The 14,869-nt window shown below is 33.1% G+C and overlaps 1 protein-coding gene across 3 annotated transcripts in view; it reads right to left on the bottom strand.

The window, feature by feature from the left end:
- Nucleotides 1–1,529: 1,529 nt before the first annotated feature.
- The window catches only part of LOC144962626 (uncharacterized), a 28,097-nt gene continuing 14,757 nt past the window's right edge, over nucleotides 1,530–14,869 (bottom strand). For all 3 annotated transcript variants that reach the window (XM_078895720.1, XM_078895721.1, XM_078895722.1), the window contains 12 exons: nucleotides 13,811–13,928; nucleotides 12,880–13,043; nucleotides 9,729–9,855; nucleotides 9,352–9,499; nucleotides 8,848–8,934; nucleotides 7,933–8,097; nucleotides 6,970–7,153; nucleotides 6,200–6,456; nucleotides 5,437–5,574; nucleotides 4,471–4,549; nucleotides 3,338–3,446; nucleotides 1,530–2,782 (listed from right to left, as the gene is read on the bottom strand). In XM_078895720.1, the coding sequence (XP_078751846.1) occupies nucleotides 2,695–2,782; nucleotides 3,338–3,446; nucleotides 4,471–4,549; nucleotides 5,437–5,574; nucleotides 6,200–6,456; nucleotides 6,970–7,153; nucleotides 7,933–8,097; nucleotides 8,848–8,934; nucleotides 9,352–9,499; nucleotides 9,729–9,855; nucleotides 12,880–13,043; nucleotides 13,811–13,928 (1,664 nt within the window). In that variant the 3' untranslated portion in view covers nucleotides 1,530–2,694. The remainder of the gene's footprint in view (nucleotides 2,783–3,337; nucleotides 3,447–4,470; nucleotides 4,550–5,436; nucleotides 5,575–6,199; nucleotides 6,457–6,969; nucleotides 7,154–7,932; nucleotides 8,098–8,847; nucleotides 8,935–9,351; nucleotides 9,500–9,728; nucleotides 9,856–12,879; nucleotides 13,044–13,810; nucleotides 13,929–14,869) is intronic.

Raw genomic sequence — 14,869 nt, 5'->3', positions numbered from 1 at the left:
TAACGCTTTTCCTCAGAATCACAGTGACCAATCTGGGGTGGGGTCTTGCTCTTCCATATAGTGGACGGGAAGGTCACTTGCATTGTCTTCTACCCTCCTATATCTTTTTTCCAACTTGCTTTCTGCCCTTGTCTTGAAATGAGATTACCAGGTTTCGTCTGGCCGTCGCCGGTGACCTTGGCTGGGAGGGAAACAGTCAAATGTGTAATTATAGTTTTATGAGATGATATTTTTTTCATTGTAAGTAAGCCATCTCTCGCTTATGTACTGTTATATTTTTTTGTTTTGCTTATATTAATAATTTGTAAGCATTTGAGTGTGTTCCTCTAAGTGGAATCCTGTGCTTGTGTCTGGATGAGAATTTTAGGTGATCTCAAACTAAATACACTGATTGTGTGCGCTTGAATGATTTCCTTTTGTCTTACTTTCTCATCTCTGCTTTTAATCGTAAATTTATAATTTTTGGACTATCCAATTTTCTTCCTTTTTAATGGCGCTGATATGACCGAAATGTGTCGCAAGTGCCTTAAAATCCTTAAAAAAGAAACCAAATCAGTGAACAATGACTGCAAAATTCTCGATTTATTCCCCCAGCAGATCATATGGAAACAAAATTTCAATTTCATACAGTACAAGTCTGTGTAAGGTACCTTTGCTCTTAATCTTTGTGCACAACTCTTTCTTTCCGGTGTCGTCTCCTAGGCAGACGTTGACAGGAAATGATGCACCACTCCTGCCTTAAAGACTTTTTCAGGTAGGTCTACTGACCGGATCTCTAAGTGATCTAATGTGAATCCACACACTACCCTGGCCACCACATTATCAAAATATTTAGTGAGATTTTCTGAACAAAATATAAGTGAATAATAATATCACCAACTCCTTCGGTGGGACACATTCACTAATGAACACTTTAAAGAAAAAAAAATTTATATTCAGCCGATTAAAATAATATTTAAGTATGAGAGTGAAAAAGCTATTATCATTTGGTCTCTCATTAGCTGGCTATGTAGTGCGTGCAAAGGACGATTTAATTACATTACTATGAATATTTTGAGCAATTCTTGGTCTTAAAAAACGTAACAAGTTTACATTTATGAAGATTCTGAAGTCAGATTTACATAACTTAGATTAGATGTTGACACTTGAGTAATATTAAGGCTGCGTTCATACAGTTAATTTTCAGGATCGTTCTGCATGCACGTGAAGGTCACACTGCTTGTAGTGTTTTAAATTGAGCAGCCTATGCTTCAACTTGTATTTGGTCTCAAGACCTTACAAGATCAATTTGAGATTACAATAAAATGACATTGAGACCGGCACACTCCTTTAACTGGATATGAGTGATGCCTGTTTCTGAGTGGATGTTTAAAGTCCCTTTGGTTTCCTTTTTCTTTGGTGCTTATAAGCGCTGTTTGACTTTAAATCAAACATCTGAGCTAAAACGGTCACATTAGAGGGACTAAATAATTCAAAATTATTTAATAGAACATTGACCTTTAAAAAAAAAAAAGAATGGTTCAACAAAGTTTTTAATAATAACATTTTATTCAAAACATAATTTTGATTGTGTGATATTCGTAACTAGTTTAAAACACTTTGCATTCAATGGATGATAAAAAAAGATAACGCACAGATTTCAAAACATGTGTTAGGAAATAGACAATAATATAATTATATGATTTTTTAAAACGTTAAATGCATTTAAAATGTCACAAATTACAACATACCGATAAAGTAAAAAAAAAAGATTTCATAACGAGCATTTAACAATACACCGTGGTCCCTCTATTCATTTGAAAAAGAGATATATTTAATTTCCATTCAAGAAAAATAAAACATCACCATCACAGTTGTCAAAAGGTTTATTACATGTCAACATTTTACCACAAAAAGACATATAAAACTGATATTGTCCTGTAGAAAAATAGTTTTTTTAATAAGTAGTTACATAAATGTTTCCATGTATTTCAACTTATAACAAACCGATAAAAAATACAAAAACTCAATAATCATTAAATATCAAGAGGAGGAAACATCAACATTTTTTTTACAATTATATTTCTCATAACAGCAATTTGTATAACTAAAAATAAAAGTATAATGGAGCCTTCAACCAAATATGAATACTTGTAAGAATTTATTACAATTAATTTATCATTACCCTTTATAAAAGGGATCTTGAATTAAATGATCATAGGAGATAAGTTATCATTTATCAATCAGGCAATATCATAAAAACGTTCTTATGATTGTCTGTATTAATTATAAAATAATTCCTTCACAACTCCATGCGAAAATTTTGATCTGATATGATATACAAACTTCAATAATGAATGGTTCTGATATTTATCAATTAATTAAAAACATCTTTTGAACACTCAAATCATCAAAACTATTATTGCAGCGAAGTTTTGAGTGATAATAAAATAGTTCTGGTTAGAAACCAGTTGTTTGATTATTGCGTTAAACTGTAAATATTTCTTTTAAAAATAGTAATGATTGTTCTAAAAATTGCATGGTAAAGACGTAGTATCTATTTTCCATGAATAGAGATCAATCTACCACGTTTTAAAAATAAAGGATTCTCGTGTAAAATACCGCAGTCCCTATAATAATATAAAATATAACATCTTTTAGTAAAATGTGCTTATAAGAGCCAATCATTATATGCTGATTTTTTATATCAACCATCTATTTATGTTTCCAAAAAGTAACAGTGGCAGTGTCCGTTGCTCCCCTTTCCTGATATGAGACTTCTTGTCCTGTAATACATTTCAGTCTGAAAACACACAAAATACAAAGTAATACAGGTTAATATTATTAGCTTGTCCTATGGTTAAATCATGAGTTATCACTTATGTGATCGTCTTTAAATTTGGTTCAAATAATTACATATTTAATAGGCTTTTTAATCCTTCAACAAATACTAAACAATGTGATTGAATATTTTGAAAAGAATGATAGACAGATAGAATGGGTTGTCAAAGACGAACCAGAAAGGCAAGTGAATGCTGAAAGCACAAATTCTCAAGCTAATTTTGAAATTAGATCCATTAAACGGAATCACTGATCATACTTGCACAAAAGGATGAAATCACCAAGTTTTAAAAAAATTCTGGTAATAGTCTTACAAACCGACCTAAATGAATTTACAGTGTATTCATGTAGAAATATATAAATATTCTCTGCCCCGTAATACCATGTATACACACGATTACACTTCAATGCTATAAACTGAGTGGATATAATGGACATCTCTGTGTTTTGTCTTGTTGAACAATTTACACAAATCTGATGCAAAACATAGTCTTTGTAGACACTTTGTACAAATTACCTGTTTTCAAGATGAGGCAATAGAGCCTCCTCTCCCCATTTCCCATCTTTGCTTGCAATAGCAAGAACTCCATCGACCTTGAGAATTTCCCACAAGCGAGCAAGCCAAGCTGAAATAAAAATGTCATTGTCATCAATTATATTCTTTATATTCCAAAACAATATATGTTATTTTATATTCAGTAAGATCATCAAGTCAAAATAATCTAATCGTTTAGACTTGCTATCTTTGTTTTTCTGCTCTTTACAATATAAACAATAAGTTTTATCAAATTACACTCCGCACTAATTTATTTTAAAACCAAAATTGTATATGCCTATGTGCCAGGATCAAACAATTCTCTTATCAGCACTTAATTGGAACAACACCCTTGCGCAGAAATTGTTCCAAATTAGCGGTGTTCCAATTAACCTATTCTGCAAATGGACTTTATAATGGTTAGCCCCTAACAAAACTACACATATAGTAACTGTGGTACCACTTGTAGTAATTAAGTAATTGTATTAGCTATATCAAAAGTAATACAGAGCTACTTTCAGTTGTTTTAGTAAAATTATGTCGCCTTAATGACAGAAGTAAAGAGAATGAGTAACCATCTAATGAATACACATTTATAAGCAACTGTCATTACACTCATACCACTTAGACACAAATCGAAGACAAACAAAGCCTTTGCCCCAATGTCTTACACAAATTCCACAATTCCAACCAGCGTTGTATGCTCGTCAAAGGAAAGCAACCATTCGGATCATTACTTGATTTGCTATTAATTATTAATTGCTCCTAAAGAACCCCAATTTGTGAAGAGTGAATAAGATATAAAAGTTTTTTTTTTTTTTTTTTTTTTTTTGTGAGTGACTCAATGTCTCTGTAGATTGTGGAAATATTCTTTCTCTCAAGAGACATTTTGGCTAGGGTAAATTGAATTTTTTATGAAATGGAGCTTTAAAATCATTCCGTTTAAATGGCATGTTCGTGCCTTTTGATCAACCAGTTGATATCGTGTAGAAAAAAGTTATATCACAGAAAGAGCGTTCAAATTAAATGGCCGATCCAATAACCAGATTTGACTCTTTGTATATATTAACCCTACTAATGTTACCAGATGAAAATAATTCCTACTTTATCCTTACCTTTTGGGTTCTGAGCACGATCAAGATGCGTGATCAGAACAAAGTCATGACCTTCCACCTCATTGGCAATCCATGTCAACTGTAAAATAAAAGGATCTGATCTTAAAGAAGGCTAAATATTTCTTTTAAAGTAAACATGGATAAAACAAGCACTTGAGTAATATATGAATAGGAAAAAGGGCTTAGCAATTCTTCTATCTGAAGTAGAACAATTGCCGTTGCATGTTAGAACATGAGATAGATAATTCCAGCCTCCTACTTTTTAATTCCACTCCCAGGCATTGAGCCAATTATTGAGAGGGAACATGAGCATATCCAACAAAGTTTTGTGTCTGGTATGCCACAGTTCTTGCACCATACAGGAGTGTGGTAATCTGCAGATAATAAAACTACACAGTGGACGTGCTTAGCTGTGTAACACATGTCGTTTCAAAAAAAAAAGAGTTGCCATTTTCATACATTCTTCCAAGAAATGTCTTCATCACATATGCAGATTATTGTCAAGTGTTAATCCCGGGTAATTTTAATATGTGTCTGTATAAAATGACTGACTCTTGAAGTTCCAATTATTTGATTAAACTTGAGATTTTATATAGCACAATATCCACTTAATGTGCTCAAAACGCTTTACAAGGGGTCCATAGCCAACAACAATACTTAGCATGTAGAACGAGACATGACGGCTGTTTTTTTTTTTTCGGACAAAGACAACGGCCAGGTACTCAGTTTACAACTGAGCACGGTGAGAGAATGTGAGTAGAGTCTTTTCCAAGGACTCAACTATGAGCCGAATGAGGCTCGAGTCCAGGACCTTCCGATCCGAAAGCGAGTGTCATACCACAAGACCACATAGCCGCACAATTTTACTATTCTCATTCAAACAAAACACTGTATCTTGTCCATATAAAACAATAAATCAAATCTAGGGATATCATGACATTTTGTTTAAGAAATGATCATCTTTACCTGTTTGAATACAATTCTATCAACATTATATCCAGAAGGCAGTTTGACATCATTACCATCACGGAAACCAATTGTTTGACCTCTGGCCAGTCTAATGGCAGCATCAATTAGGCGTCCACACATTTCAATTCCCAACACCTGAATGGAGTATGACATTTTAAACACATTTAATACTGGCAGCATTACTGAATAGTGTGATCCTAAGAAATTATCAGTTATGTAAGAATATCCAGGATCTTTAATGAAAAAAAGGGACGCTAGGCAAAAGAAGAATGATTGAAAGACTTGATGTTAAAAAAAACTAGATTATTTATAAAGCGCAATATCAACTAAACGTCCTTAAAGCGTTTTAAAAGTGCTGCCAAGCCAACAGAAACACTTAAACATGTTAATCAGATAAATGACCAGAGTCATAATATACTCATGATGAATTGGCATGGAACACAGCCTCTCATGAGCCGTGTAAAAATAGAAATGAAAAATAAAAACGAGTAAAACAAAACAAATGTGTATAACTTTTTTCAAAAGGAAAGTTATTGTTGTTGTTTGTTTGTTTTTTTGCTTATTTTTTTCCGAGTTCTTTTTTTCGTTTTTTGTTTTTTGTTGTAATTTTTTCGGGGTTTTTTTCTTTCTTTTTTTTATGCTTGTTTTGTTTTGTTTTGTTTTTGATTTCTTTTTTTTCTTCAGGTAAATTTTTGAATTGTTCATATATTAATGTGGAGAATCATATTAGAATGATAAAATAAGGAAAGTACCTTCTTACCTTTTCAAAATGTTTACTCATTTCAAATGCACCCCTTCCAGTGGCAGTTCCAACATGAACAGCTGCCTCCATTGAGATTCCCAACTCCTTGCAGTAGTTGGCACATTGTGTGACAACAGCAGCGGCAAAGCTATCTCTAAATCCAAACTCAAGTTCTAGAATGCCATCCAAAGTCTCCATTCCGCCATATCTGTAAACAGTGTTTGTGCTGGGAACACGTTGCACGCTCATGTTGTTCTCTAAGTATGTCTTATTGGCTGCAATTAGACAAAAATAATACATTTGAAGTTAGAGATACCCGGAGCTAGGCATTTCCATTCATAATGATATGGTGTTTTCAAATTTATGTTGCTGATTACTCAACCATTTGGAAAAGGAAAATCATTGCAATTATAATTAATTAACAACTTATTTTATCTGTATATCAATTTTTTTTTAATGTGAGCTTTTATATAGCACAATATCCACTTAATGTGCTCAAAGCACTTTACAAGGGGCCTCTGACCAACAGCAACACGTATCATTTAGAACAAAACATGACACCTGTTAGGTGATTTTACATTTTTTTCCGACCGAGACAACGCTGTTTAACAGCCAGGTACTTATTTTACACTGAGTACAGTGAGAGAATGTGAGTAAAGAGCCTTTTCCAAGGATTCAACTATGCGCCGAGTGAGGCTCGAACCCAGGACCTTCCGATCCGAAAGCGAGTGTCATACAACAAGACCACATAGCCGCAAAATTACATTTATCATAATTCTGATGATTACCTTGTACACCAGTGCCAAGTACAAATACTTCAGTCTCGACATGCCTTACAGGAAGATCAACAGTATTACTGCCCTTTGGGATGCATCGAGCCAGACGGAATCCACAGTGTTGAAAGAAATGTCGTCTAAATGCAAAGCGGGCAAAACGGGATGCTTCGTCCCCTGTTGAAATCCAGGATCCTCCCTTTTAAAGAAAACATGTTAGATGTTAGTAAAGAAATAAGATTCATAGTACTGTTGATCCTGAGATAAAACTTTGATGACATCAGGAATTCTGTAGTAAAACTTTATTGATTTAAAATTTTGACAGTGAACATCTGACTGACATAAATCCATTCGATTTGCAATACACTGCAATTTATTCAAGCCTCTGTGTCAATACAGCAAGAAACAGCAGTTCAGCCTAATTGAGACCTGGTGAAAAGACGTTACGAAAGAGTACCCAAAAGATAGCAAGGGTATTCTCATTTCATGCTACAGACATTTCGACAAATCATGGTTTTTGGGGGCTAGCTGGATGGCTTTAAATGATTACTACTAAAAATCTGTAATCTCTGAGGCCAATTACAGGATTTACCTGTTAAAAAATTGAGCTTTATATAGCGCAATATCCACTAAATGTGCTCAAAGCACTTTACAAGGGGTCCCTGGTCAACAGCAACATTTAACATATAGGATGGGACATGCCGCCTGCTAGGCGATATTACAATTTTTCGGACAAAGACAACGCTGTTATCGGCCAGGTACTCATTTTACACCTGAGTACGGTGAGAGAATGTGAGTAAAGAGCCTTTTCCAAGGACTCAACTATGCGCTGAAATCAGGATATTCTTCTACCAATCCCAAACAATGCAACATTTTTGACAATTTCACTTTTAAAATTTAGACAACCCTGACCTACTCCAGACACTCTTTGATGTCATTTAAGGTAGACCTAAAAACGTTTAATAATGCTTCACTTACCAGAATCATATTGTGTTTTCCATCAAAGCAAGGAGATGAGAAATCATCATACAGAAAATGAGTGTGAAATCCTGTAAGTCCATTGAAATGATCTTCCACCCATTCCCAGACATTGCCAAACACATCATAATGGCCAGTTTTGGATGGCGGAAAGTAATTCACCGGCTAAATGAACAGAATAAAAAATTGGTTTTTGTTGTTTTCTTAAATTATTTGGCAAATTGATGACTTTTAAAAGTTTTTCTAGCAGAAATATATACAAGGATAAACTTTTTCATTTATCAAAATACATATATAATGTTCTTAACAAACAACCATTTAATAAATGACACACTACCGAAAAGCATATCATTAAAAAGTGTTGACCCTGGTTATCATGATTTGAACATACACAACTGAAATGTTTCTATTGACATATATTCAACAACAAAAAATAATGCCCTTCCGCCGCGACGTGGTAAAGATATCGTCGCCTAGGAATTCCATGAAAGAATATAGATAATTCATCAAACAAGATGTCTGATGTCAATCTATGTTGTCCAAAGTGAGCAAATTGGGGTTAATAATCTTGCCTAAGGAAAAAAAAACGAAATTGCCTGAAGCGGGGCTCATACCCAGGACCTTCTGGGTCCCAGTACAATGCCTTAACCACTCGGCCACTTCACCCCCTATTGATCATATGACCTCGAATTAATCATAAAGGTATGAGGTATAGACGAAAGGGACCCCTTTTCCTATTTTTATAAGCTTTGACTATCATGGAAGAAGAAAAAGAAGTAAAAATCATTTTAAAAGATTCTAAAAAGTGATCTCGTTTTCAAAGTTGCTGTCAAGTGAATTATTTTGTATCCTACGTGTAAAATGCATTTCTCTTTCTAAAGCATTGGCACGAGTTAGAAGAAAAAAGAAACTCACGGTTGATGATCCATATTTGAAGTTCAAGTTGGCATCAATCTTTTTCTCGAATATGATGTCACATGCTGGGCCCTTAGAGGCTGGTAACTGAAGAGTTGGAATGTACAATTTTGTTGTATTGAAAAAAAAACAACACGCCAATTTGGATCCATAAAAAAATTGTTCTATATATTTGGAGGTATTTCAAAGAGCCAACAATGATCTAAAATAATTAGAACATATTGATTTTTTTCTCAAAATTATTAGTTTGGAAATCTTGAAAATATTTTAAACTCAAAAACAAAAAAATCTTGAGCAAAACAGGTTGAATATTTTGAGATACAATAGAATGAAAAACATTCTAATAAAAAGAGCATCATGTCAACATAAGATTGGGTAAAAGAAGATTATCATACAACTATTTCTTAAATATTTTTTTTTAACGTGGAATAATAAATAATTAAGAATTCTTGACATTTCAGAGGATATTGTCCTATCACTGGTCCTACTTTAATGTTAAAATACCTGTGGTCCTCTTATGACATGGTGTTCGGCCTCTGCAGGAAGTCTGTAGCCTGGTCCTTTCCAGTTGCAGAAAGCTTTGGCTTCGTGATAATTTGCATCCACCGGCCAGTCCCACGGCATGTCCAGGATGTCAAATATAGCTCTGAACCTATATACAAGTATAAATAGTGCATTATTTATAGCTTTTTCCTTTAGAAGCTAAGTTGTAATTATAGAATTTTACAAAACAAACCAAACATAAATAGCCCCCCCCCCCCCCCCCCCCCCCCCCAAAAAAAAAAAAAAAAATCTTCTTGTATAAAGAAAAACTTATGAAATTGTTGGTCAGTTCTTTAATAATCGTGATAATACTTTTTCACCAAAATCTCAATACGTACTTGTATTGTTGGGTTTTGGCTCTCTTTGCCTGTGGTTCATGACCATTGGCCGCTCCGTTCTGTTCTCCGAAATGCAAATTGCAGTGAGTTTCTGTAGCTAGATCAGCTCCACATCCAGATTTGCATCCTGAAAGATGAAAAAATAAATAGCAAAACTCAGTTGGTTATGTCTCAGTGATAATCTATGATAATCAATAATTTTGAAATGCCCATTTAGAACCCAAGTGCTCTGTGATCTATTTTCAAATAATTCAACGCCCTTTGCCCCAAACACCTTTTCATAAGATCAACCAAAATTAAAGCTCAAAATCACATTTTTACAGAATCGGCATTACAATGCAATATGCCCCCCAAAATTATTTTTTTTCTCTTTTTATAAAAATTTTTTTTAAAAATCCATTTCACACCACAACTTCATTTTAACAAGGCAAACAACATAGAGAATAATATGGTTTTGATTTCTTGATGTCGTTATGTCACTGACATTTTTCAGTGCAGCAGAATGCAAGACATATAGGTCCATATATAATAAGCCTCACAAGTTATTTTTTAAAAACTCTAGTTACAAATGTTGTCTTCAATTAATAGTCAGGTGCAATGAACATGACATAAATCAACCAGAACATAAATTAAGATAACGGCTTGGACCTTGATTAATCTTGAGCATTTATTTATATAGCGCAATACCCACTAAATATGTTCAAGGCACTTTACAATGGGTCCCTAGCCAACAGCAACATATGTATAACAAAACATGACGCCTTTTAGGTGATATTACATTTTTTTTCTGACAGACAACGCTGTTAATGACCAGGTACTCATTCTACTGAGAATAGTGAGAAAATGTTAATAAAGAGCCCTTTCCAAGGACTCAACTATTCGCGCTCAGAGCAGGACTCGAACCCTGGACCTTCCCATCCAAAGACGAGTGCCAAACCACTAGAACACATAACCCCACAACTGGTGTGCATTAATTAGCAACAATTCAAGTTTATGACGCCAGAGTAATAGACAACATACTATTTGTTTGACGCTTTTAATTACTTTTGTTGACTATAGAATAATGTTCATTTAAACATAAGAAACCGATTGATAGTACAACCAAGTTCAAAGTTTATTTTTTTCATTTAAACGCCCATATTAAGTTCATAAAGGCATTTCTTACACCTCACTTAATGATATTATGCCATTCAAAATAGATTTCTTATATAGTATTTATTTGGGGTTTTTGTTTCTGTAACAGCACACAGCTATTTTAAATTAAACAACCTTTTTTTTGCAGATCCATAAAGATTTACCTTGGAAATAGGAAAGGCCATGGATATCTTGTGCCAACTTAAAATCAGAAGATGGGCGAAATAAAAGGACAAAAATTCCTTTTTTTTTAAAAAATAATTTTAAAACTCGATGAGTAGCTTATTCTTTAGTTAAAATGATACAAAAGGGAGGTAAATATGTGCAAGGAAAATATTACAATCTAATTAAATTTCAAATATTGTATTCAAATAGAAACTAATTAAGTTCACATGAAAATTAATTGTTTGCAAATATATTTTAATCTTTTGGGAGGATAGAGAGGGAACAAGTGGATTTTATATGCAACAAAACCAAACAAAACATGTAAAAAAAAATATTCTTCACAATTAATGAACGTGTAAACTATTATTTATCACCCCCTACAATGAAGAATATTGTGTAAACCAGGCAAAGGCTAGAGACGATAAAAACTAACACACAGTAAATAAAAGATAATCGATAAGTACCCAATTATGAGTGTTAAATGAATCAAAGCTATTCAGTTCCACTTTATTACAAAAATGCTATGTTTTAAAGAAAGTCCCGTACTTCGCAAAATTTCAAGAGAAAGCAATAACAAAAGCCTGAATGTCAAAAAAAAATTAAATTGAAAATAAGCAAAAAGTTCTGTACAAACCAAACCCATGTAAAAAAAAAAAACAAGATTCCAAAGAGAAGGGAAAAATTGAAGTTGATTCTTCATTCTTCTTCTTCTTCTTTTCAGTTTGTTTTATAGTATGTCTTTTTATCGTTACCGCATATTCACCCTAATCAAAACAACGTGTCATTTGGAAATTATGATCTATATTATCTTATTTTCATTTAACTGTGATGTTATGCACTGACCAAAAAGTTAAGTTTTGTTTCTTACTTTTGCGCATTCTTTCAAAATAGAATACGTGTCCAAAAAATGTGTATTGATATTGTGTGGTGAAAAAAGGCATCTAAAAAAGCAAATGTTTTTCTACAAGCAAAGCATTGAGTTTTAAAACCCATTTGCTGTTGCAGACTTACACAATTCTGGACTCATTTCTAAAATACCAGAGTAGTGACGGCATCTGATAAAAACATAATAAGCAAACCAATGCTCATATATGAATTGCAGGGTTTGAAAACAACTATTTCTACATCCGCCTAGAACTATCATCTTTGTTTTTAAATCATTTATTTTCTTTTGCTCTCAGGTTTTCTTTCTTTCTTTGTTTTTTTTGTTGTTTTTTTTTTGTTTTTGTTTTTTTGTTGTTGTTCCTTTCTTTTCTTTTTTCTTTTTCTTTTTTTTTTTTTTTTTTTTTTTTTGTTGCTGAGGGGAAGGGAAGATTTCTTGTACAAACAGGGAATCCAATATTTTAAAAGATGTACAAGAACAAAGTTGTCACCACAAGTTATCCATATATGAGTATAATCTTGTCTTTGTAGTGTCAGAACTGGTTGTTCGACCCAATCAAACAGAAACCCTCTACAATTGAATACGTATGCCTTGAAACAGATCCTTATAAGTCACATGTCAAAATAATTGGAATTTCATTTTATTCGCATTTAAGCTTTACATCATGTTTGCAAAAAAATGATAATAATTAGCTTGAGAAAATGTAATCATGTTATTTGTTTGCACATAGAAAGAACATTTAGGTTTTGTAGTCAAATAGGAATTTAAAACTCAAAAGAATTTATGGGCTAGAAAAATACTAGATGAAAGTAATTAATCAGTTTAAAGGTTGTCAAGTTTGTATCTAAAGCTAAACTACATATATCTTAAAATATTGACGGCAAATAATTTATGCAACAGTTTTAATAATCCTCATTAAGACTTGTGACTCAATAGGACAGTTATAAGCCATATATTCCTAAAGGTCACCTTGGTCACAACACCAAAACGTTGGATGCTTTGCTTCCCGGAAGTTAACCCATTGCCAACCCTCTTCGGTCCAAAGGTCACGCTTTAGGTATCCTCCGTCTTCCACAAACTTTAGAAATTCCCTATTGGTGACCAAGAACTGGCTGGCTTCAAATGACGGAACTCTGCAAAATAATTTTCTCTAAGGATGGCGACAAGCATTTCATGTTATAAGCTCCAAGCCAGACTTCGAGCTAGATATTGAAACATTCTGACAATAATTATTGTGAGCAATTATTGTAAAAGGCAACAATTAAAAGAAATAAAAATGAATTTCAAAACGTGTATCTTATTTTTCTGTATAATCTATATTAAAATTCATCTCCATGAAAGAAAAGTGTTCAAATTTTGCCCACTGCACTCCTCCTCCTCCTCCCTCTTCTTCTTCTTCTTCTTCTTCTTCTTCTTCTTCTTCCTCTTCCTCCTCCTCCTCCTCCTCCTCCTCCTCCTCCTCCTCCTCCTTCCTTCTCCTTCTTCTCTCTTCTTCCTTCTTCTCTCTTCTTCTTCTTCTTCTTCTTCTTCTTCTTCTTCTTCTTCTTCTTCTTCTTCTTCTTCTTCTTCTTCTTCTTCTTCTTCTTCTTCATTATCATCTCCCTATTCTTTTCTTTCTTCTTTCTCATCTTCGTATTTTTACTCCTGCTCTTTATAATTTCCGTCAATGTTTTCGTTCTCGTCTCCATTTGGTTATTGTTTCTCTTCTGCTCCCTTTGCTTCTCTTCCTGGGAAAGTGTGTTGTGCTTGTTAGCATTTCCTTTATCTACATTGTCAACTCTATCTAAATATTACAAACAAATATCATAAAAGCAATACTTGTCTTATATAGATATATATATATATATAATTAAATTATAATTCCATGCAAATAAAGTTTTCAAAATTTGTCAATACTTACTGGCAAGTGACTTCACCATATTCATTATCCCAGCCATAGGAGGGAAAATCTGCCGGTTTTCCCATTGTCACTACTGCAAGGTCTACTTTGATCATGTCATTAGACTGGACACTCTTTTCTGAAATTTAAATGATTGCATTCAATACCACAAAGGAGGTACACACTACAATAGTTAATTGTTAATTTTATTTTTAAATTTCTGTTAGGGAAGATATTGAAAACATTTATCAAAAACATTTAGTTTCATTTTAGGCTATGGCAATTAGGACTCGAGTCTCTAATAATTCACGCCATTACCCCAAACCAGCCCAAAATTACAAAGTTATATGGATTTTGAACCAAAAATAAAGACCTTAGGACTCAGGATGTTAAATACGGAATAAATCTGGGTTTTTTTTTCGGAACAGTTGGCAGCTATGTGTTGGACAGTCAACAATCCTTTTACCCTGAAGTAGGTATGAGCGGAGTCAGTGTGTAACCACCAGAGATTATTCAAACTTAGTCCGAATTGTCACTTCATTCATTTTATTCTTATGTGTACTGTTTATATATATATATATATATATATATATATATATATATAATATATATATATATATATATATATATATATATTTATTTATGGGTGTTGGTGGGTACTCGTAGGTACGAAAGTGCTCAATAATGGTGGTTAGAGCTAATATAGAATACAAATTGTCACTCACATTTTTTGTGGCCGAAACATTCGTTTCTGTGTCTCTTTACACGTCCTCAGTCGGTGTAATCCTTAATAATGTCCGAAGAAAAAATTCTTACTCCAAACGAATTGCTTGTTCTATATATATATATATATATATATATATATATATATAATATATATATATATATATATATAATATATATATATATATATAATAATTTAGAATTAAAAGATGGGCTATTATGCGGTCATACCTTGAGGAAATTACTAAATAGAGGGACCTGAGAAACATTGCTCAAGAGTTCTTAGAAACATGAAGAACAGCAGAAAAATTAGAAAAAGTTAAAAGAAATAGTAAGCTACCAAGACAGACATGGAAT

Source organism: Berghia stephanieae, chromosome 1, assembly GCF_034508935.2.
Source record: "Berghia stephanieae isolate SIO BIC M18660-M18661 chromosome 1, UCSD_Bste_1.3, whole genome shotgun sequence".
Lineage (NCBI taxonomy): Eukaryota > Metazoa > Mollusca > Gastropoda > Nudibranchia > Aeolidiidae > Berghia > Berghia stephanieae.
The sequence above is the reverse complement of the archived record's forward strand: the minus strand, read 5'-3'. Positions and strand labels throughout refer to the sequence as shown.